General features: G+C 42.3%; 1 protein-coding gene across 2 annotated transcripts in view; it reads right to left on the minus strand.

Annotated features, from left to right (window-relative positions):
• Positions 1-7,911: 7,911 nt before the first annotated feature.
• ift22 (intraflagellar transport 22 homolog (Chlamydomonas)) overlaps positions 7,912-22,931 on the minus strand; it is a 45,623-nt gene continuing 30,603 nt past the window's right edge. For both annotated transcript variants that reach the window (XM_059972935.1, XM_059972936.1), the window contains 2 exons: positions 21,175-21,377; positions 7,912-9,466 (listed from right to left, as the gene is read on the minus strand). In XM_059972935.1, coding sequence (XP_059828918.1) covers positions 9,318-9,466; positions 21,175-21,377 — 352 coding nt within the window. In that variant the 3' untranslated portion in view covers positions 7,912-9,317. The remainder of the gene's footprint in view (positions 9,467-21,174; positions 21,378-22,931) is intronic.

Consider the following 22,931-nt stretch of genomic DNA (forward strand, 5'->3'; position numbering starts at 1 on the left):
TCATTGGGACCTTTTTTGGGCAGGTGTGACCTGTACAAAAAGGACGGGTTGCACTTTAATCCCAGGAGACCAATATTGTGGCTGGAAGGTTTGCTAAGGCTATTGGGGAGAGTTTAAACTACATTTGCTGGAGGGTAGTTTGTGAGCCAGAACCCCAAATTTGAGCCACTGGTACCATTTGGGGGAAATAATTCTTAGTGATTTTTGGCAAGGTATACACCCCTAGTGCTAGAAAATATGTGATAGCATTGCAGCAGTGGTAGCTGCTTCAAATCATTGTTAGACCAATTGAATGATATGGCCAGTGACTTGAACCAACAAGCTGCTGCAAAGTCCACTCAGCTGAGCTGATAACCCTGTGGACAGACTTTCTAGAACACCGCTGTTGCAATAGTGGAGAGCTATCCGCATTCTGGATATCATACATTGACATGGTAGAGAACGGAGTACTTGGGCTTCTGCACACCTCTCGTGAGGGGGACTGGGAGTTGCACCTCCATGCGATAAGAACCATGATCCCATGGTGCTTTGCCTATGATAAGATGAATTATGCCAGATATCTGTCCCCTTACTTTGCTCAGATGATGAACCTCCTAGAGAAGAATCCTGTGTATGAGGCCTTCAAGACAGGCCAATTCTCAGTGCAGATGTCAAGTAACAACCCCTTTGGGCAGATCCCTGTGAACCAGGCTATTGAAGTCACAGTGAATAAAGACATGCAGACTCCTGGAGGCACATCACGGTTCAGCGGGAATGCTGGAGCTATCAAGCGTTACTACCTAACAATTGAGCACCGCAGTGCATTCCTTGGACAGTTAAGGGAGATAGTTCAAGACAACAAATCAGAGTTTTCTCATGTGAAGCTACAGTGGCCAAGAATCCAGAAAGATGAAGTAGTTTCAGCAGTGGTTGGCCTCGTACATGAATGGGTCACACATTTGCAGAGAAGTGGGATCTCATGAGCATCTCTACAGCAAAGGCAGCCCCCAGGGACATTGCCTCCGACCTGATGAAGGCACATGAGATTGGTGAGCAATGCTATGCAACCTTCAAAGATGAGAGACTAGAGGAAGACCCACCAGCAAAGAAATTCCATGACCCATTGAAAACCAACAAGTTGAAAACATTCAGTGATACGTGTAAGAAGAGAGAAGTGAAATCAAACGGGAGGGTGATCATCTTGAAGGCAGACAGGTCTTTGTTTGGACGCATCATAGTGATGGCACAAGGACGCAGTCTACATATGGAGGATATCCTTTCTCATCCCCTTGCCATTGCCCTGGGCCCTGTCCACACCAGAAGGATTGCTGAGAAAGACAAATAAAGCGACTTTAGACACAACCTTGCAGAAAACTGTAGCATTAAAAGAGCAACTCCCAGGAAACTCTACTACAGTGGTTGATGGAATGAACTTGGTCCAAAGAGTGAAAGGTGATCAAGTTACTTTCAGAGATGTTGCCACAACAATTCTGGGTATGGCTCTGAGGGAAGGCAGTCAGAGTAGCAGAATAGATGTTGTGTTCGACACATACTAGGAGAACTCTATCAAGAATAGTGAAAGATTTCTATGGGGTGAAGAGACTGGTCATGAGTTGCAAGGTGTCACAGGCACACAGATGGTGAGGCAGTGGAGGAGCTTCCTGACCAAAGTCAGTAACAAAAATAGTCTCATTAGCTTCATAGTCCATGAGTGGAGGAAGGTGGAGTACAGAGCAAAGCTACAGGAGAAGATTGTGTATGCAACTGTGAATGACAAGCATGCCACATGAGAGGGTAGCAATCTGTAGTGATCTGCTACAGATGTATTGTCATGTCTTTAGCATTTTGTGACGAGATTGAGGCCCCATTGTTCCAGAAGGGTGGCACTAGAACCCGTACAAGGCTTGCAGACATCAGGAAGGTTGTTGCCACTGTTGGCATAGAGATTTGTAGGGCTCTTATCGGGTTGCACTCACATACAGGATGTGACACTGTAAGCACTTTTGCAGGCAAAGGGAAGACAAGTGCCCTAAAACTTCTGACCAGCAACAGGGAAACTCTGGACACATTCCTAGAGTTGGGTCAGGAATGGGACCTCTCCCCAGAACTGATGGACAAACTGGAGGCATTTACATGTCTCCTGTATGCCCCAAAAGCATCGATCACCAAGGTCAATGAGCTCAGGTATCACCTTTTCTGTGCCAAAAAAGGTGAAATTGAAAGTCATCAACTCCCACCATGCAAGGACTGCTTAACAAAATATGCACAGCGAGCCAACTACCAGGCTGGTATATGGATAAGATGTTTGGATAAAGACCTACAAGTGCCAAGCCCTGTTGGCAGAGGATGGAAGATGGAGAGAGAAGAGGAAGCTGAACAGTTGGTGGTGCACTGGATGGAAGGCCAGCCAGCACCCGATGCCATCCTGGGTCTACTGGTCTGTAACTGTCCAAAAAAATGTTCACTCCCAAAATGTATGTGTTGCAAATGGCCTCTGGTGCACTGACATGTGTAGACTGGCAGACTGTGAGAACCAGGCATCCACCTCAGAGAGTGTGGGAAGTTCAGATGAAGATGTGGAAGACTTGGAAAATTATTATGACTATTAATAGGTTATGAAAGTATGGAAAACAAAGTATGCAAAGCAGTCTTTGATTAAATATATTCATTTTACAACCAAATGGGGCCTAGGTTATGGCTGTGTAGAACCCCACATTTGAATTATTGTACTGTAATTCTATATGCTATGACAAAAACTTAAGATTGTTTTGATTTGATACAACGATATGGAAAATATCATGACATTGATAAAATTCCAGAAATCTCTCCAAATGAGGTTTTTTACCTTTTGGGGGGGGGGGGGGGTGGGGTGGTGTGGTAACATTTTCTGCTGTACTGATGTTAACATAGAATATATACAAAAAGTGATTACTTATTTGAATTCCTGAATAAATTCTCTACAAATCCATGTGATTATATGTGTCCTAGGGTTTTTATTGACTTTTCCAAAATGAACAACACAGATATTTTTCTAAAAATGAAATGTCACTCTACTGAAATTGGGCACTGTACTGCAAGTGCCACCAATGACATAGTTTTCAATGTAGAATTTTATAACAACATTTGATGAAAAGTGCTTCACCTCAGCTATCATTGTGACAAATTTCAATGTTGAATGATCACTGATGACAAAATACCTCTAGGTTGAATATATATGTTGTACTTTATATTGGCCACTTTTCAGAAATGCTTATTTTGGGGTAGTGTTAGAAAATGCATGATAGCACACATAAAGTGACCACTGGTGCAATGCCATCACATATTTTCTAACTCCAGAGATGTATAACTTGTCAAAAATCACTATGAGCATTATTCCCCTCAGATGGTACCAACCAACCCTGATGTGTCTATTTTAATGCAAGGAGTATTACGACCAAAGTGGTTGAGCTTAGAGCGTGGATCAGTACTTGGAACTATGATGTTGTGGCCATTACAGAGACTTGGATGGCTCAGGGGCCGAAATGGTTAGAAACATAGAAAACCTATAGCACAATACAGGCCCTTCGGCCCACAAAGTTGTGCCGAACATGTCTTCCTTAGAAATTACTAGGTGTACCTATAGCCCTCTATTTTACTAAGTTCCATGTACTTATCTAAAAGTCTCTTAAAAGACCCTATCGTATCCACCTCCACCACCATTGCCAGCTGCCGATTCCATGCACTCACCACTCTCTGAGTAAAAAACTTACCCCTGACATCTCCTCTGTACCTACTTTCCAACATCTTAAACCTGTGTCCTCTTGTGGCAACCATTTCAGCCCTGGGAAAAAGCCTCTGACTATCCACATGATCAATGCCTCTCATTATCTTATACACCTCTTATTCACTGTCGCTCCAAGGAGAAAGGGCCGAGTTCATTCAACCTATTCTCATAAGGCATGCTCACCAATCCGGGCAACATCCTTTTAAATCTCTTCTGCACCCTTTCTATGGCTTCCAGATCCTTCCTGTAGTGAGGCGACCAGAACTGAGCACAGTACTCCAAGTGGGGTCTGACCAGGGTCCTAAACTCAATTACACAATTGATGAAGGCCAATACACCGTAAGCTTTCTTAACCACAGAGTCAACCTGTGCAGCTGCTTTGAGCGTCCTATGGACTCGGACCCCAAGATCCCTCTGATCCTCCACAATGCCTAGAGTCTTACCATTAATACTATATTCTGCCATCACATTTGACCTACCAAAATGAACCACTTCACACTTATCTGGGTTGAACTCCATCTGCCACTTCTCAGCCCAGTTTTGCATCCTATCAATGTCCTGCTGTAACCTCTGCAGCCCTCCACACTATCCACAACACCTCCAATCTTTGTGTCATCAGCAAACTTACTAACCCATCCCACCACTTCCTTATGCAGATCATTTATGAAAATCACGAAGAGTAAGGGTCCCAGAACAGATCCCTGAGGCACCCAACTGGTGACTGACCTCCATGCAGAAAATGACCCGTCTACAACCACTCTTTGCCTTCTGTGGACAAGCCAGTTCTGGACCCACAAAGCAATATTCCCTTGGATCCCATGCCTGTTTACTTTCTCAATATGCCTTGCATGGGGTACATTATCAAATGCCTTGCTGAAATCCATATACACTACATCTACTGCTCTTCCTTCATCAATGTGTTTAGTCCCATCCTCAAAAAATTCAATCAGGCTGGTAAGGCATGACCTGCCCTTGATAAAGCCATGCTGACTACTCCTAATTATATTATACCTCTCCAAATGCTCATAAATCCTGCCTCTTAGGATCTTCTCCATCAACTTAACAACCACTGAGGTAAGACTCACCGGTTTATAATTTCCTGGGCTATCTCTACTCCCTTTCTTGAATAAAGGAACAACATTTATAACAATCACAGCACGGAAACAGGCCATCTCGGCCCTCCCCTTTGCAACCTTCCAATCCTTCAGAACCTCTGATGATGTGACGATCATTGCCAGAGGCTCAGCAATCTTCTTCCTTGCCTCTCACAGTAGCCTGGGGTACATTTCATCTGGTCCTGGCGACTTATCCAACTTGATGCTTTCCAAAAACTCCAGCACATCCTTTTTCTTAATATCTACATGCTCAAGCTTTTCAGTCTGCTGAAAGTCAATCACTACAATCACCGATCCTTTTCCAGAGTGAATACTGAAGTATTTATTAGGTACCACCGCTATTTCCTCTGGTTCCATACATACTTCCCCAGTGTCACACTTGATAGGTCCTATTCTTTCACGTCTTATCATCTTGCTCTTCACATACTTATAGAATGTCTTGGGGCTTTCCTTAATTCTGCCGCCAAGGCCTTCTCATAGCCCCTAATTTCCTTCTTAAACTCCTTCCTATTAGCCTTATAATCTTCTAGATCTCTAACATTACTTAGCTCTCTGAACCTTTTGTAAGCTTTTCTTTTCTTCTTGATTAGATTTATTATAACCTTTGTACGTGGTTCCTGCACCCTACCATAACTTCCCTGTCTCGTTAGAATGTACCTATAATAGAAATCCACACAAATAACCCCTTTTGCCACATTTCTTCCATACTTTTCCCTGAGAACATCTGTTTCCAACTTAAGCTTCCAATTTCCTGCCTGATAGCTTCATAATTCCCCTTACTCCAATTGAATGCTTTTCTAACTTGTCTGTTCCTATCCCTCTCCAATGCTATGGTAAAGGAGATAGAATTATGATCATTATCTCCAAAATGCTCTCCCACTGAGAGATCTGACACCTGACCAGGTACATTTCCCAATACCAAATCAAGTACAGCCTCTCCTCTTGTAGGCTTATCTACATACTGTGTCAAGAAACCTTCCTGAACACACCCCATCTTAACCTCTTGCTATAGGGAGATGCCAATCAATATTCGGGAAATTAAAATCTCCCATCTGGACATCTCTGTTATTATTACACCTTTCCAGGATCTGTTTCCCTATCTGCTCCTCGATATCCGTGTTACTATTGGGCAGCCTATAAAAAACACACAGTAAAGTTATTGACCCCTTCAAGTTCCTAAGCTCATAGAGACTCAGTAGACAATCCCTCAATGGCATCTACCTTTTCTGCTGCTGTGTCACTATCTCTGATCAACAGTGCCATGCCCCCACCTCTTTTGCCTCCCTCCCTGTCCTTTCTGAAACATCTAAAACCTGGCACTTGAAGTAACCATTCTTGTACCTGAGCCACCCAAGTCTCTGTAATGGCTACCACATCATATCTCCAAGTACTGATTCACACTCTAAGATCATCTGCTTTGTTCACAATACTGCTTGCCTTAAAATACACATCTCAAACCTTTGGTCTGAGCACGTTCCTTCTCTATCACCTGCCTATCCTCCCTCTTGCACTGTCTATAAGCTTTCTCCATTTGTGAGCCAACCTCCTCTTCCCCAGTCTCTTCAGTTCAGTTCCCCCCCCCCCAACAATTCTCATTTAAACTCTCCCCAATAGACTTAACAAACCTCCCCACCAGGATTTTGGTTATTTTGAGTGCCAGGCTTTAGATGTTTCAGAAAGGACAGGGAGGGAAGCAAAAAAGGTGGGGGGGGGGCATGCCACAGTTGATCGGAGATAGTGTCACAGCTGCAGAAAAGGAGGAAGACATGGAGGGATTGTCTGTGGGTGTAAGTTAGGAACAGCAAGGGGTCAATAACTCTACTGAGTGTTTTTTTATAGACCACCCAATAGCAACAGGGATATAAAGAAACTGATAGGGAGACAGATTCTGGAAAGGTGTAATAATAACAGGGTTGTCGTGGTGGGAGATTTTAATTTCCCAAATATCAGTTGGCATGTCCTGAGAGCGAGGAGTTTACATGGGGTAGAGCTCCTTAGGTGTGTTCCAAGAAAATTTCTTGACACAATATGTCGATAAGCATGCAAGAGGAGAGGCTGTTCTTGATCTGGTATGGTGAAATGAGCCTGGTCAGATATCAGGTCTCTCAGTGGGAGAACATTTTGGAGATAGTGATCACAATTTTATCTCCTTTACCACAGCACTGGAGAGGGATAGGAATAGACAAGTTAGAAAAGCGCTTAATTGAAGTAAGCAGAAATATGAAGCTATCAGGCAGGAAATTGGAAGCATAAATTGAGAACAAATGTTTTCAGTGAAATTTACGGCATAAATGTGGCAAATGTTCCAGGGGTATTTGCATGGTGTTCTGCATACAAGGGGTAATTGATAAGTTTGTGGCCTGAGGTAGAAGAAGATGTTATTAACTTCAAACTTTCTGCATTATCATCCAAAGAGTTGAACAGCACGTGCATGTAACAAGAGTGTCATGGACCTCTGGGTGGTGATTGATAAGTTTGTGGCCTAAGGTAGGAGGAGATGAGTTATACTGCTAGCAGGAAGGAGCTTAAGAATGAAATTAGGAGCACCAGAAGGGGCCATGGGAAGACCTTGGCGGACAGTATTAAAAAAACACACCAAGGCATTCTACAAGTATGTGAAGAGAAAAAGATAAGACATGAAATTACCGGAAGTTAGAGAGATCAATGTTTGTGCCAGGTTGGAGGTTAGGGTGTTGCTCCTCCAATCTGAGAGTGGTCTCATCATGGTAGCAGAGGAGACCTTAGTTGACATGTCAGAATCGAAACACGTGAAACATCAACTGCTTATTCCCCTCCAGAGATGCTGACTGACCTACTGAGTTCTGTTAGAGTGATTTTTGGGTTTAGGACATATACATTTAGCAACCGACTTTGGCTTCACATCTGAAAATATGCATTTAATTTGGAGCGCAGCTCTTAACAATGGGTTCCTAAAAGCTGTGAATCCCATTCCAGAAATGCTGATTAAAACTAATTTGGGTGTCTGTGGTGAGGATGCAAATCAGGAGGTGTGACGGTTGTATGTAGTTTCAAAGAAAGCATTGTCCATACTTTTAAATATGGTATTTTATTTGGCACATAAAATATCGAGCCCCATGTTGGGCCAGCAGACCTTTCCACTGAAAGCATCTCCATATAATGCCGGCTGTACCTTGTCTTGTTGACTAAGGAAGTTGCTTTGTATTTACCAGCAATTTTCTCCAGTGACTTCATTCATGCAACAAGTTCCTCCAGCATTTTGTGTGTTTTTCTCTGGATATCCAGCATCTGCAGAATCTCCGGTGTTTATAATTATCAAAACTTTATGATCAAGTCAACCATGGATAAGGGTCTCATCTATACAACTTCGGCATCTTTACAGATCTACCAGTGTAGTGGATAATGGAGCAGAGTTGTATTTTGAATGAGTCTCCGAGGACACTGTTTGAAATTAAAAAAAAAGTGGAATCAAAGGGTTCGCAGAACCCACCAGTAGTAACAGTGCAAGAGTGGAAGGGAAGCCACTAAGTGACTGAAGTTGATAAATAACAGTTCAAGCAGATCCAGCAAAACTATACTGTATATAGTGAATAAATACTGGTCTCAACTTTATTTTGTGAAGTCTAGTCCAGCTTTACACTCATTATAAATAATAACTTGCTGTGCCCAGTACTTCCTTGGAAAAAAATTAAGAATTACTCTTATTTTTCAAATTAAATACTTAAGCAGAACTAGAAGTTTCAGACATGACAATGATGTGGAATATGTTTCATATTTAAGAACAGTTTTATGCTCTTACAATTTGCTGAGCAAAGTTTTAGACTAGCTAATATCTAACTGGTGAACACTTTGAGAAAGAAATCAATAATAATTGCAAAATGTATTTTGGTAGTTAGTTTGGTTACCAATACACGTGGACTTTTGGTTAGTCATTCCACCAGCTTCTAAAGGATTTGTATTAAATGCTGAGCTTATGTCTCCAGTGACCAATGACTGTTAATAGCGTGTGGTGTCACAGACAAGTAAGAATTTACTTTAGTAAAACACTGGTTTATCTGCAAGTGCCAATTGAAAAACAATGCAAATCCAAAAACTATTTTAAGACATTTGGAAGTGGGCACTGATTCAGTAATAAATACTGCTGCTGTCACATTCAATCTGAATCTGTTTACTATCTCCCCACTTAGAATATTGAGCTCTGAAGTTAAAGCACATAAAAGATAAAATATAAAAGTATTCCTTGCATCTCCAATTTAGTGCTTAGATATAATGGAAAATCCTCAGAACCAACTTAGTTGCTCTTTCAGAATAGCAACAGTCAAAAGCATCAAAGTGCACACAAATCCGACTGTTCACCTGCATTCGCTGGGCAAATGTGACAAAGTAGAAAAGAGAGCTAGAAATATGCCAATGAATGCAATTTTGGATTTTTGATTGAAGCTGCTCTGTTCTGGAGCTATTTAAAAATCTATCAGCAGTTATTAAGTGATGATTGACATCTCTTCTTTCTCTCTGCTTTCTGACAAAGAACTAACAACCGTTCCCAAATGCTGACGGAAAGCTGTGCGGACTTGTTCTGGATCCTCTTCTAGGTTTGAATGGATCAAACTCAGCTTGCTTAGTTGCTGGGCTAATGGAAAAAAAGAACCAAAACTTGTTAGGAGCTGAAATCATATCCCTATTACAAAGAAATTATATACAAGCCATTTTCTGACCATTACTTGAAGTTTAACCTTTCAGTCTACAAAAGAAAGTGTGTCTTTGTTCAAATATTCTTTGATTCTTAAATATATGGAGTTCAAGGGGATAGGATCAACTTTGTTAACAACTGGGGATGCAGAACAAATGATCTTCATCCATTCAACATTCATACTCTTTTCCCACCCACCATACGAAAGAAGGTCAGAGTAACTTTAGGGAAACAACCAAAGATTGTCAGGCAACCTTTATACAATTAACAGAGGCAGAAATGATGGATCTGGAAATAACTGATAGAAGGAATAACTGCTCATAATTATGATACCTGCAAGGCTGAATACATATGCCTTAAAACTACAATGAAAATAAATTCTCTTGCATGAGTCACACTGCAAGAATCACAGCAATACAATACAAATACAATGTATTGTCATCAGCAATACAAACGCCAATAATCAGACATTTTCAATTTCCATCTTTAATGTTACAGGACACACAAGACAACAATAACTCCCTTACACAGGAAATCATTCATTCCAAGGACTCCTGCCCACTGTTTCAATTGGTTACAGGTTTCACCTTGTGGATCTCACAAAACAAGCAAGAGCAGATGGAACAGACAGAGGATACTGGCTGTTCAAGCTCTGCTCAGTGGAAAGTCAAAACAAAAAGGATATTAATAGAGCAACAAAGGATGTGTGATGGTAGACTGTCCAGGTCTGTGGTTATAAAAAGTGGAGTGCAGTTTGGACATGAACAACTTAGCTAGTTTCCTTCATGATGTTCTCAATCCAGTGAAAGTGTGGCCACTGGCATTAATATATAGCAAATCGCAACTGCATTCATGCGTACTCCAAGTGCTTGCACACATAAACACCTATGCGAATAGAATGATATTCTTTCCTATCACCAGTTAGCATCCCAATTAACAGCTCCAAAAATGCATCTAATACGTTAAAACAGGGATCTGACTAGCCTGCCTGTACCATGAGATGCACCATGCATAAGTTTTACAGTGAAAGTCTACAGCTGCACATATATTTTACACAGTGTAAGAATGTTAAGAGGCTCACACACAAAAGGCTGGAGGAACTCAGCAGACTAGGCAATGTCCATGTATCAACGTTCACTGTACTTTGCTGCCTGGCCCGCTGAGTTCCTCCAGCATTCTGTGTGTGTTGTTTGGATTTCCAACATCTGCAGATTTTCTCTGTTGTTCAGAGTTAGAAGAGTTCCTAATGAAGGATCTTGGCCTGAAAAATCAACTGTTCATTTCACTACATAGCTGCTACCTGAACTGCAGAGTTACTCCAGTATTTTGTGTTGCTCCAGATTGCTAGTAACTGCAGTCTCTCTTGTATCTATATCACACAATTCGTTGGGATTGCATGAGTACTGGAGAGGTGGGCAAGGAGTGCATGGCTGTTTAATGTACAATAAGGGACATATCAAGGCACTCAAAAACACATTTTCAAAGTCCCAATAGTTTGCTAGATGAGACTTAAGCTTAGCTGGTTCTGGTCGTAATGTTCCCAGGTTTTGAAGTAGGGCATGGTATAATTCCTGGTCCCTGCGTATACAGCTGATCTATCTGCTTGGGAGAGCGATGCAAGGAGAATGGAGAAGAGATTGCAAGGGAATGATGTCATTGAGAAAGCTGACTGGGAATGTTGTACTCACCTCAGAAGCATATTGAAGAGGTAGACACTCCTTGCAGCTGACAAGGTAATCTTCTACACTAATTGAAAGTCACTGAGAATCACAACCGAGAAATCTGTAACTTCTGATTATCCCTCATCACAAAGTTGAAATAATTCCCTACACCTTATTAACAAACAGTTACCAGTTGCTGCAGACATAAGTTCGGCATTTAATATGAATATCTTTTAGAAGCCGGTGGGTAAACGGTCTGCATTGGATCTCAAGATCTTTCTCTGTAACCAGATCTTGCACTTCTTGACAGAAAGGCCACAGTCAGCCTGTGTTGGCAGAAATATAAGATCATGAGACACAGGAGCAGAATTAGGCCATTTGGCCCATTGAGTCTGCTCTGCCATTTCACCAATTTTCCTCTCATCCCCAATCTCCCGCCTTCACCAAATTCTGTTCAAGCCCTGACCAATCATGAATCTATCAATCTTTGCTTTAACTACACATAAAGGCTTGGCCTCCACAGCTGCATGTGGCAAAGAATTCCAAAGATTCACTACTCTTTGGCTAAAGAAATTACTCATCATCTCCATTCTGAAAGGATGCCCCTCTATTCTGAGGCTGTGTCCTTTGGTCTTAAACTCTCCCCCAGTAGGAAGCATCCACTCTAATAAGCGAAACCATTCGATAGGGTTCAATGAGGTCACCCCTCTTTCTTCCAAATTCTAGTGAATACAGGCATAGAGCCATCAAACACTCTTCATATGACAAGCCATTCAATCCTGGAATAATTATAACAGGGTTATGGACGAGTTCTGTTCCCGAGTCCGTCTTTGTCAGATTTGTATGTAAGTCGGAACAAGTGCATCTGTTATTATTTAGCGTCAGTTAGTCAAACATTTGTCTTAGTATATAGTATACATTTTACCTTTCTATGCATATAAAACACTTAAGAAACATATGTATTCCAATAATTAAACCACTGCATTGCTTAGTAATAATTGTAGCTTTCATTGGGGCAGGGCCTTTCACATGCTCCATTATTCTCACTTTATATTTTATCCTTTAAAATTGTTCCCATTGTTGACTGACTGTAGCCTAACGCTTTTCCAATGACCGATGGTGTATCATTTCTTTCCAAATGCTTTATTATTTCCACTTTATTTTCAATTGCGATTGCTTCCCGTCAATGGAACAGAAACACTGTGGGCGGCGGGTCCCGAGCTGCACCGGCTCCCGAGCTCCGCTGGGTCCTAAGGACCACCAATCTAAAATCCCTGGGTCCTAAACTGTACCGCACTGAGACAGGTTAAATGGGACAAGTGGGGGCTGTGCTGGGTTCGGGTACTGTATTTGAGCCTGCACAATATTCCATGTGGGAATTTAAACTGGAGGTGGCAGTGTTTTTTTTTTACGAGGTCGAGTTGCGAGCTCGACATCAACCCGGCACGGATGGTACGGGAATCACTGGATCGACATCAACCCGGCACGCTCTTTGCCCATTCTCCTAATCTGTCCAAGTCCTTCCGTAGCTTCTCTACTTCCTACTATCTGCCTCTCCAGCTACCTTTATATCATCTATAATCATTGACATAATAATGTAAAAAGAATCGGTCCCAACACAGACACCTGTGGAACACCATTAGTTACTGGCAGCTACCCAAAGGCGCACTTCATTCCCACTTTTTGCCTCCTGCCAGTCAGCCACTGCTTTATACATACTAGAATCTTTCCTGTATACTATGGGCTCATAGTGTGTTAAGCAGCCTCATGAAGGCCCTTCTGAAAATCCAAGTGCAAAACTTGGTGGTGTATGGCGAGACCGCACTTAAGAGTATTGTGTTCAATTCTGGTCACCTCATCATAGGAAGGATGTGGAAGCTATGGAGAGGGTGTAGAAGAGATTTACCAGGATGTTGCCTGGATTGGAGAACAAGTCATATGAAGCAGAACTGGGACTTTTCTCTTTTGAGCATAGAAGAATGAGAGGGGACGATAGAGGTCTACAAGATTATGAGAGGCATAGATAGTGTAGATAGTCAGTACCTGTTTCCCAGGCACCAATAGCAAACACCAGAGGGCATATGTACAAAATTAAGGGAGATATCAGGGGTAAGTTTTTTTAGACAGAGGGTTGTGAGTGCCTGGAATGACTTGCCAGGTGTGGTGGTGGAGGCTAAAACATTAGGGGTATTTAAGAGCCTCTTGAACAGGCACATGGATGAAAGAAAAATGGACGGTTATGGGGTAGTGTGGGTTTAGTACTTTTTTAAAAAGGATTATATGGGTTGGCACAACATGGAGGGTTGAAGGGCCTGTACTGTGCTGTAGTGTTCTATGGTTCTAACATCAACCGATTTTCCTTTGACCATGTTGCTTGTTATTTCTTCAAAGAATTCCAACAGATTGGTCAGGCAAGATTTTCCCTTGAGGAAATCATGCCGACTATGGCTTAATTTTATCATGTGCCTCCAAGTACCTCATCCATAATAATCGACTCCAGCATGTTCCCAACCCCTGAGATCAGACGAACTGGCCTATAGTTGGAGTGACTTTTGCAATTTTCCAGTCTTCCTGAAGTACTCCAGAATCTAGTGATTCTTAAAAGATCATTACTAATGTCATCAAAATCTCCTCGGCCACCTCTTTTAGTACCCTGGGATGTATACCATCTGGACTTAACTACTTTCAGACCATTCAGTTTCCAAAGAACCTTCTCTCTCGTAATGGTAATGTCACACACTTCATGACTCCTGACATCTGGAACTTCCACTATACTCCAGTGAGGACTATTGCAAAATATTTATACAAATCATCTGCCATTTCATTGTCCCCGTTACTACCCCTCCAGCATTTTTCTCCAGCAGTCCGATATCCATTCTCACCTCTCTTATACACTTTATGTAACCAAAGAAACTTTTGGTATCCTCTTTACTATTACTGGCTAGCTTACTTTCATATTCCATTTTTTCCTCAAATGGAGCATTTGAAGCACATGATCCTGAGATTACAACCCTAGAGGTCTAACATAGCACTGAAGTCTCTGAACTTCCTATCCAGAACCTTGTCACTTCCTACCCATGTCATTGGTACCTACATGGACCAATACTTCTGGCTGTTTATCCTCCCACTTAAGAATGCTGAGGACTCAATCCGAGATATCCTGGACCCTGGCACCCACGAGGCAACATGCCAACCTGGAATCTCGTCCACGTCCACAGAACCTCCTGTCCATTTTCTTAACTAACAAATCCCACAGTGCACCTCTCCTCCCCCCTTCCCTTCTGAGTCGCAGAGCCAGACTCAGTGCCAGAGACCTAACCACGGTGACCCTGTTAGGTTGACATCCACTCTCCCCAACAGTATCCAAATTGATATACCTGCTGTTGTGGTGGTTGGCTACAGGAGTACTCTGCACTTGCTCCTTATCCCCTTTCCACTTCTTGACTGTCACCGAGTCTCCTGTGTCCTGCACCTTGGGTGTAACTACCTCTCGATATGTCCTATCTATCACCCCCTCAGCCTTCTGAATGAACCGGAGTTCATCCGGTTCCAGCTCTAACGCTGTTAGGAGCTACAGCTCAATGCACTTCTTGCAGTTGTAGGCATCAGGGACAATGAAGGTCTCCCTGCCTTCCCTCATCCCACAAGAGGAGCATGCCGATATCCTGCTTGGCATCTCTAGCTCCATCACACTAAGCATCTGTGCTCCCCAGGGCTGCAGGCTCAGCCCGCTGCTGCCACATGGCTGCACTGCTAGATCCATTTCAAACCGAATCAAATTTGCTGATGACACAAGTGGATGGTCTCGTCAACAATGATAAGGCAGCATACAGAGACAAGGTAGAGCGGTTAGTAGAATGGTGCGAGCACAACAATTTGATTGTCAACAATGACAAGACCAAAGATATGATAGTGAACATTAGGAAGGTGCAGGCTGTCCACCCCTTACTACACATAGGACAGTTCGGAGCCCCATGTTTCTGGGAGTGCACGTAACAGACAATTTCGCTTGGTGCCTCGACACCACCTCTTTGGTTAACAAAGCACAGCAGCATCACCACTTCCTGAGGAAATTCAAGCAAGTGAGGATCCCCCACACCCTTCCCCATTTTAACAAGTGCTCCATCAAAAGTGTCCTGAGCAGCTGCTTCACTGTCTGGTATGGGAATTGTAAGGCATCTGACTGCAAGTCCCTACAAAAGATTGCAAAGGTTTCTAAGAGGAACATCGGGTTCTGCCTTCCATCTAGCAGAGGTATTTATTAGGTGCACTGCTTATGCAGGGACCTTAGCATTGTCAATTATCCCTCCCATTCATCTTTGATCCCTTACCATCAGGCAAGACTGTAGCATTAGGGCACGAACTGTTAGGAAGGGAAACAGCTTCTTTCCCCAAGCCTTAGGATTATTGAACTCCTTGCCACCACCAGACTTTACCAGGCATGAATCGCCAGTAGTGTTATACCGTTTACTTATTAATTTGTGTCATAAATGCCCCTAATTATTTGTTAATTTACTTGTGGTACTGCTACTTGATGTGTTGTTGTGTACTATATGTTCTGTGTTGTGCACTTTAGTCTGGAGGATCGTTGTTTTATTTGATATGCGTTCAGTTGAAAGATAATAAACTGAACTTGTACTTGCAAGAAAATTAGCTATGATCAATCACAGAAGTGACCAAGCTATATGCACCAACACATCCTGAGAGACCTGCAGGATTTTTAAAGTAAAGACTGCTCAACACAGCTGGGAGTTGCTTCTCACTTGTGCATGTTAGATCTGTATGCCAGCATATTGAAACTAAAGATGTCTGAAAATTAAATACTGTTTATTTTGCTTTACAAGTCTCATGATTATGACTACTGGTTGCTGATGAACATGAAAAGAAAAAATGAGAATCTATATACAATATTCTACTTAAATGCAAAATTATTATGAAAAATTGACAAATTTGAGGAATAAAGAAATTAGGGACATTTGGGACTAATGTACTCAATGCTGACCTGGTCAGATGCCAGTTACAATCAAACTGATCATTATTAGTGATTGTAAATGCAGGATATAAATCTTGGCCTGATTAGTAATCAGGGATTGTTGTGTGCCTCAAGTCCCAATTGTATACCTATTTCACCCTTTTTCTTCCAAAGTATGATTCAATCTCCTCTGTGAAATAGGATTTAAATGCACCACTGTGCAGCTAGGTGTTGAACTTCATAACCTAAAGACCCCACATGGTCAAGATGCACAACTGCCCTCCTCATAGTCAGATTCTGGGGTTTAAATCTGAGGTTCTTTTAGAAGTCAGGAACGAGGCATAAAACTCGTTGCTTCATGATCATTTTTTAAGAGATGATTGAACAAAGAGAACAGGAACAGAACAGTACTACTCGAAAGGGAGGATCTAAAGAAGATGGTGCCTTGCACAAAACAGCTGCTTTTATACCATAGAGCCATGCTTCCTCTAATCTTTTTTAAACAGCTGTGCAGACCAACCATTGCTCTGAGCAGGAAATTATTAAACAGCATGAAAGTTGTTTGGAACTTGTGTTTTTTTAATAATATGAACATCAAACAAGCACAAACCACAACTCACAACACAAGTAAACTATGTCAGGCAGTCAAAGCAACTGACAGACGGAATGGCAAGAGTAAAATGTTTTGATTAGACAGTGTTGGCATTCAGCGGGCCACAGTTTAACAATGAGCTTCCATTCTGTGTTTACAATTATAATTTGTAACAGTGCTGTACCTTGAAACACTGACGATATAAATACATTGAAGTTCCAAAATGTTTCACAGGTCACGGTAAGTTTATTTAAACTGCAAAGAAAATGACATTTAAACAGTCAAACACCTGGCTGCTCCAGGGCTGTGTGCTGAGCCCATTGCTGTACACTCTGCTCCCAAGTGACTGCACAGCCCGAGTCAAGTTCAAGTTCACCAATGACCAAGTGGTGGGGCTCATCAGTAACAATGATGAGACAGCCTACAGAGAGGAGGTGGAAGAGTTCGAGGCCTGGTACCAGGCAAATAACCTCTTCTTCAATAATGTCAACTTCAGGAAAACTTGCAGCCCTCTTTACATTAGCAGAACAGAGTGAAAACTGTGCAGATTTTCAAATTTATTTGTGTGCATAGCTTGCAAAACCTTTCATGGCTCCAGAAGACACATTGCACTATCAGGAAAGCTCACCAATGACTCTACTTTCTGAGGAGGCTAAAGAGCTGGGCTTTGCACATCTATACTCACATTACATGCCAATGATAGGATGACAGAATTGATGGCTTTGTAGCAAAGGTTGTGTATGACATGAAGAAAGGTGAAGGGGTGATAGTATTGAGAAAGCAGGGAGGCTGCAGAAGGACTTGGATAGATTAGGAGAATAGGCAAGTAGCAGATGGAATAACACATGTGAAATGCTCAAGGAACTCAGCAGGCCAGGCAGCATCTATGGAAAAGAGTAGTCGACGTTTCCGGTTAAGAAAAGGCGTACAGTGTCCTTACTTTAGAAATTACTAGGCTTACCTATAGGCCTCAATGTACCTATCCAAAAGTCTCTTAAAAGACCCTATCGTATCTGCCTTCACCACTGTTGCCAGCAGCCCAATCCATGCACTCACCACTCTCTCAGTAAAAAATTTACCCGACATCTCCTCTGTACCTACCCCACCAGCACCTTAAACCTGTGTCCTCTTGTGGCAGCCATTTCAGCCCTGGGAAAAAGCCTTTGACTATCCACACAATCAATGCCTCTCATCATCTTATACACCTCTATCAGGTCACCTCTCATCCTCCTTCGCTCCAAGGAGAAAAGGCCAAGTTCACTCAACCTATTTTCATAAGGCATGCTCCCCAATCCAGGCAACATCCTTATAAATCTCCTCTGCACCCTTTCTATGGCTTCCACATCCTTCCTGTAGTGAGGCAACCAGAACTGAGCACAGGACTCCAAGTGGGGTCTGACCAGGGTCCTAAACAGCTGCAACATTACCTCTCAGCTCCTAAATTCAATGAATATTGAAAGGCCTAAATAGAGTGGATGTGGAGAGGATGCTTGCTATTGTGGGAGAATCTAGGACCAGAGGGTGCAGCCTCAGAATAGACAGACATCCATTTATAATGAAGATAAGGAATTCCTACAGCTAGAGGGCGGTGAATCTGTGGGATTCATTGCCACAGGGTAGCTGTGGTGCCAAGTCATTGGGTGTATTTAAAGCAGAGGATGATAAGATTCTTGATTAATCAGGGCATGAAGGGTTACCAGGAGAAGGCACGAGAATGCGGTTGAGAGGAAGTATGGATCAGCCATGATGAAATGGCACAGATGACTCAATAGGTCAAATGGCCTAATTCTGTTCCTCTCACTTCTGGTCTTATGGTCCTGCAGTTGCACAGTAGAGTGTATCCCAATGTGCTGCACCATTGTGTGGTATGGAAACTGCACTGTGGCACACAGGAGTGTTCTACAATGGGTAGTCAAAACTGCCCAGTGCATCACCAGCCTAGCCTACCTGCCATCAAGGATGTACATACAGAAAAGTGCTGGAAAAAGGTCAGTAAATCATGGAGGATCCCACTCACCGTTTCACCCACTCTCTTCAAGGAGAAGGCTATGTAGCCTCCATGCAAGGACCATCAGACTCAAAAGTACTTTCTTCCCCTAAGCAGTAAGGCTGATCAACACCTCTACCCACTAACCCGGGGGTCGGCAACCCGCGGCTCCGGAGCCACATGTGGCTCTTTTACGTCTGTGCTGCGGTTCCCTGTTGCTTTGGGAAATAATTGGTTGTGGCGACCCTTTTCCTGGCACATCCGAACCGGCTCACAATTAGATAGCCTACGGGGGTTTGCGAGCACAGAGCTTTGGAGCCTCTGCGCCATGGGGGGGGGGCAGGTTGAGGGAGGCTTAAAAGTGAGGCTGAAGATTTCGAATAAAGTTTTTTCCTTCGACTACAGTTACCGACTCCGTGTCGTAATTTTAGCGCTGCGTGTAGCACACCGCTACATGGTCAGTATTTAATTAAAATGTATTTTATGTTAGTTTGTTAGTTTTTGAAATGTAAATCTAAATTTGAAGATTATGGTGATCTTGTACAATCTAAATAAGACGTTGTGGCGACCCATTTCCTGACACATCCGAACCGGCTCACAATTAGCCAGCGTTCAGGCTAAGGGAGATAGCCTACGGGGGTTTGTGAGTACGTGTCTTTTGCAGCATCCGCGCCCATGGGGGGCGGGTTGAGGGAGGCTTAAAAGCAAGGCTGTTTAGTTCGAATAAAGCTATCTTTGACTGCAGTTTACTGACTGCGTGTAGCACACCGCTACAACGTGTTTTTATCGCTGGCTGTCCAGAGGGGAGGTGCTGAAACACTTTGTCGCGTGTCTGGAAGAAGTGAAAACTTTCCTGGGCAGCAAAGGGCTCAACTTTCCTGAGCTGGAACAGCCAGAGTGGCTGGAAAAGCTACACTTCATGGTAGACATGACAGCGCACCTGAACACGCTGAACACAGCTCTTCAGGGGTAAGGACGTACAGCCCTGCACATGTTGGAGGATGTTTTGGCATTCGAGCGCAAGTTGACAGTGCTTGCCAGAGATTTACAGAAAGGCACATTGTCTCACTTCCCCAATTTGAGAGAGTTCAAACAAGGTCACGACATGATAAATTCGGGGTATTTACATTCTGCAATTATCGCAATGCAAACATCGTTTGGGAAACGCTTCTGTGAGTTCAGAGAGGAAAAAAACACATTATCCTTCCCGGTCACTCCCCTAAGCATCGATCCATCCCTACTGAATACGACTGCATTGTCAGGTGTGAGTCAACCTGAACAAGTATGATAAATATTTTAATTGCCTATTATTTTACGTATATTCATATGTTTTCATTGTTCAGTGAAATAGTCCTTTTATTTTTCAGGTTGACAGCTGGCTGACGTTATTTTTGGTTTGCTGCTGGCGGCAAATTTAAGTTTGGCATTTTTCATAAATACAAGAAGGACTCAAATAGACGTTGAGTATTTTACTTAAAAGTAACCTTCAACCCAACGTCTTTTTTTCGGAGTTCAAAATGTTTTTGTTGCATGCAGAAATGTAATTTCGTTTTCTCTGCAGGAGTTCATCAATTTCATAAATGCAACACATTATAGTTTGTTTATACATAGCATAAAGGCAAAACAAAACATTGTATGCAGTGTTATTTCATTTTAAATGTCAAACGGGTTTTGCGGCTCCCAGTGTTTTCTTTTCTGTGGGAAACGGGTCCAAGTGGCTCTTTCAGTGGTAAAGGTTGCTGACCCCTGCACTAACCCATGTCTCCACATCCCCCACCACTACTTCTTCATCATTTCCTGTTAAAGTCACTTATGTACAGACACCTAGAGTCTAATGCCTAGAGACATTTTATGGACATACAATCAATATATACACACAAAGTTAACTTATGTAAGTATATTCATTGTGTTCTTTATCTTACTGAATTTTTTTGTGCTGAAATGGACCTGCAGTAATAATTACTTCATTCTCTCTTACACTTGTGTACAGGAAATGACATTAAACAATCTTAAATCACCCTTTTGCTAACTAATTGCTGCAATTAATCCAAAAGTCTTTATCTCATGGTTTACAATGCAATTAGCACACTGACAAAAGAAGGGAGAAGGAAGACGGAGGCAACACAATTGTTCCATTTGTTTCTGGAGAACTGCAGCACAGTGACACATTAATTCTCACAGCGGTCACATGGCTCCAAGTATCCACATTTTATCCTCACACAGCTGCCATCTGTACAGAGTTTGGCATCTGATGATACATATTTACCAACATATAATGCAAAACATTTTAGAATAAAATTTTAACACACAATTGATTAAATGGTTTGGTCTAACATTTGATTCCTTAAATCAGAAATTGTTTGAAAACCCATTGAATTGCACCAGATGTCATCTTCTGTAATATAATAGTCAGAGGCTCACAATTCCTTCACTTACCCAGATTTGGCCGGCTTCTACCAGTTGCTGAGCTTGGCTTGTGGTGAGCAATGAGAAGACATTGAGAGTCATGTAACCTTTGCTGCTGAACAAAGTAGGAATAGAACATCTCAATCTCTTTCAGGTGGCTGGGTACATCGACATTAAACACAATGATAACTCCATTGGAGTCTTTCATTAAAGCAGGCCAGCATGTCTCAAACCTTCAGAGATGAAAAGAACATTATGTGAAAATTAATATAAGAATTGAAAAAGAGTAAGTACATAATAGGTGAACGTGTAACATTCAATATTATTATTAAGTCATAAGATAAAGGAGCCAAACAAGGCCATTTGGCCCATTTAGTCTACTTCGCCATTTCATCTTGGCTGATTCATTTTCCATCTCAGCCGCAATCTCCTGCCTTCTCCTCAGATCCCTTCATGCCCGGACTAATCAGGAATCTATTAACTTCTGCCTTAAATATAGCCAATGACTTGGCCTCCAGAGCTGCCTGTGGCAATGAATTCCACAGATTCACTACTCTCTGCCTGAAGAAATTCCTCTTTGTCGCCATTCTAAAAGGCTGCCTCTCTATTCTAAGGCTGTGTCCTCTGGTCTTAAAATTTCTCCATTAGAAATATCCTTTTCACATCCATTCTATCAAGGCCTTTTAAAATTTGATAGGTTTCAATGAGATCACCCCTTGTTCTTCTGAATTCCAGTGAGTACAGGCCCAGAGCCATCAAATGCCTTTCAATCCCAGAATTGTTTTCCTGAACCTCCTTTGAACCTTCTCCAATGTTAGCACATTCTTTCTCAGATAAGGGGCCCAAAACTGCACAGAATACACTGAGAGGCCTCACCAGTGCTTTATAAACCATCAACACTACATCTTTGCTTTTATACTCTAGTCCTCTTGAAATGAATGCTAACATTGCATTTGCCTTCCTCACCACTGACTCCACCTGCAAATGAACCTTTAAGGAATCCTGTACAAAGATTCCCAAGGCCCTTTACACTTCAAATTTTTTGTATTTTCTCTTAATTTCTCTCAAAAATAGTCTACCCTTTTATTTCTTCTACCAAAGTACATGACTATACATTCCCAACACTGTAATCCATCTGCCACTTCTTTGCCTATTTTCCTATTCTGTCTAAATCCTTCTGTAGCCTCTCTACTTCCTCAAAACTACCTGCCCCTCCACCTATCCTTGCAACATCTGCAAACTTGGCTGCAAAGTCATCATCCCAGTAATTGATATATAACGTAAAAAGATGTGGCTCCAACACAGACCCCTAAGGACCACCACTAGTCACCAGCATCCAATCAGAAAAGACTCCGTTTATTTCCACTCTTTGCTTCCTGCCAGTCAGCCACTGCTTTATCCAGGCTAGTATCTTTCCTGTAATACAATGGGCTCTTGTTACAATGTGTGGCACTGTGGCGACCCATTTCCTGGCGCATCCGAACCGACTCACAATTAGATAGCCTACAGGGGTTTGCGAGCACAGAGCTTTGGAGCCTCTGCGCCATGGGGGGCCGGTTGAGGGAGGCTTAAAAGTGAGGCTGAATTTTTCGAATAAAGTTTTTTCCTTCGACTGCAGTTACCGACTCCGTGTCGTAATTTTAGCGCTGCGTGTAGCACACCGCTACAGCACCTTGTCAAAAGACATTCTGAAATTCCAAGTAGACAACTTCCACTGATTCTCCTTTGTCTATCCTTCTTGCTATTTCTTCAAAGAATTCCAACAGATTTGTCAGGCAAGATTTTCC

Source organism: Hypanus sabinus, chromosome 6 (genome assembly GCF_030144855.1).
Source record: "Hypanus sabinus isolate sHypSab1 chromosome 6, sHypSab1.hap1, whole genome shotgun sequence".
Classification (NCBI taxonomy): domain Eukaryota; kingdom Metazoa; phylum Chordata; class Chondrichthyes; order Myliobatiformes; family Dasyatidae; genus Hypanus; species Hypanus sabinus.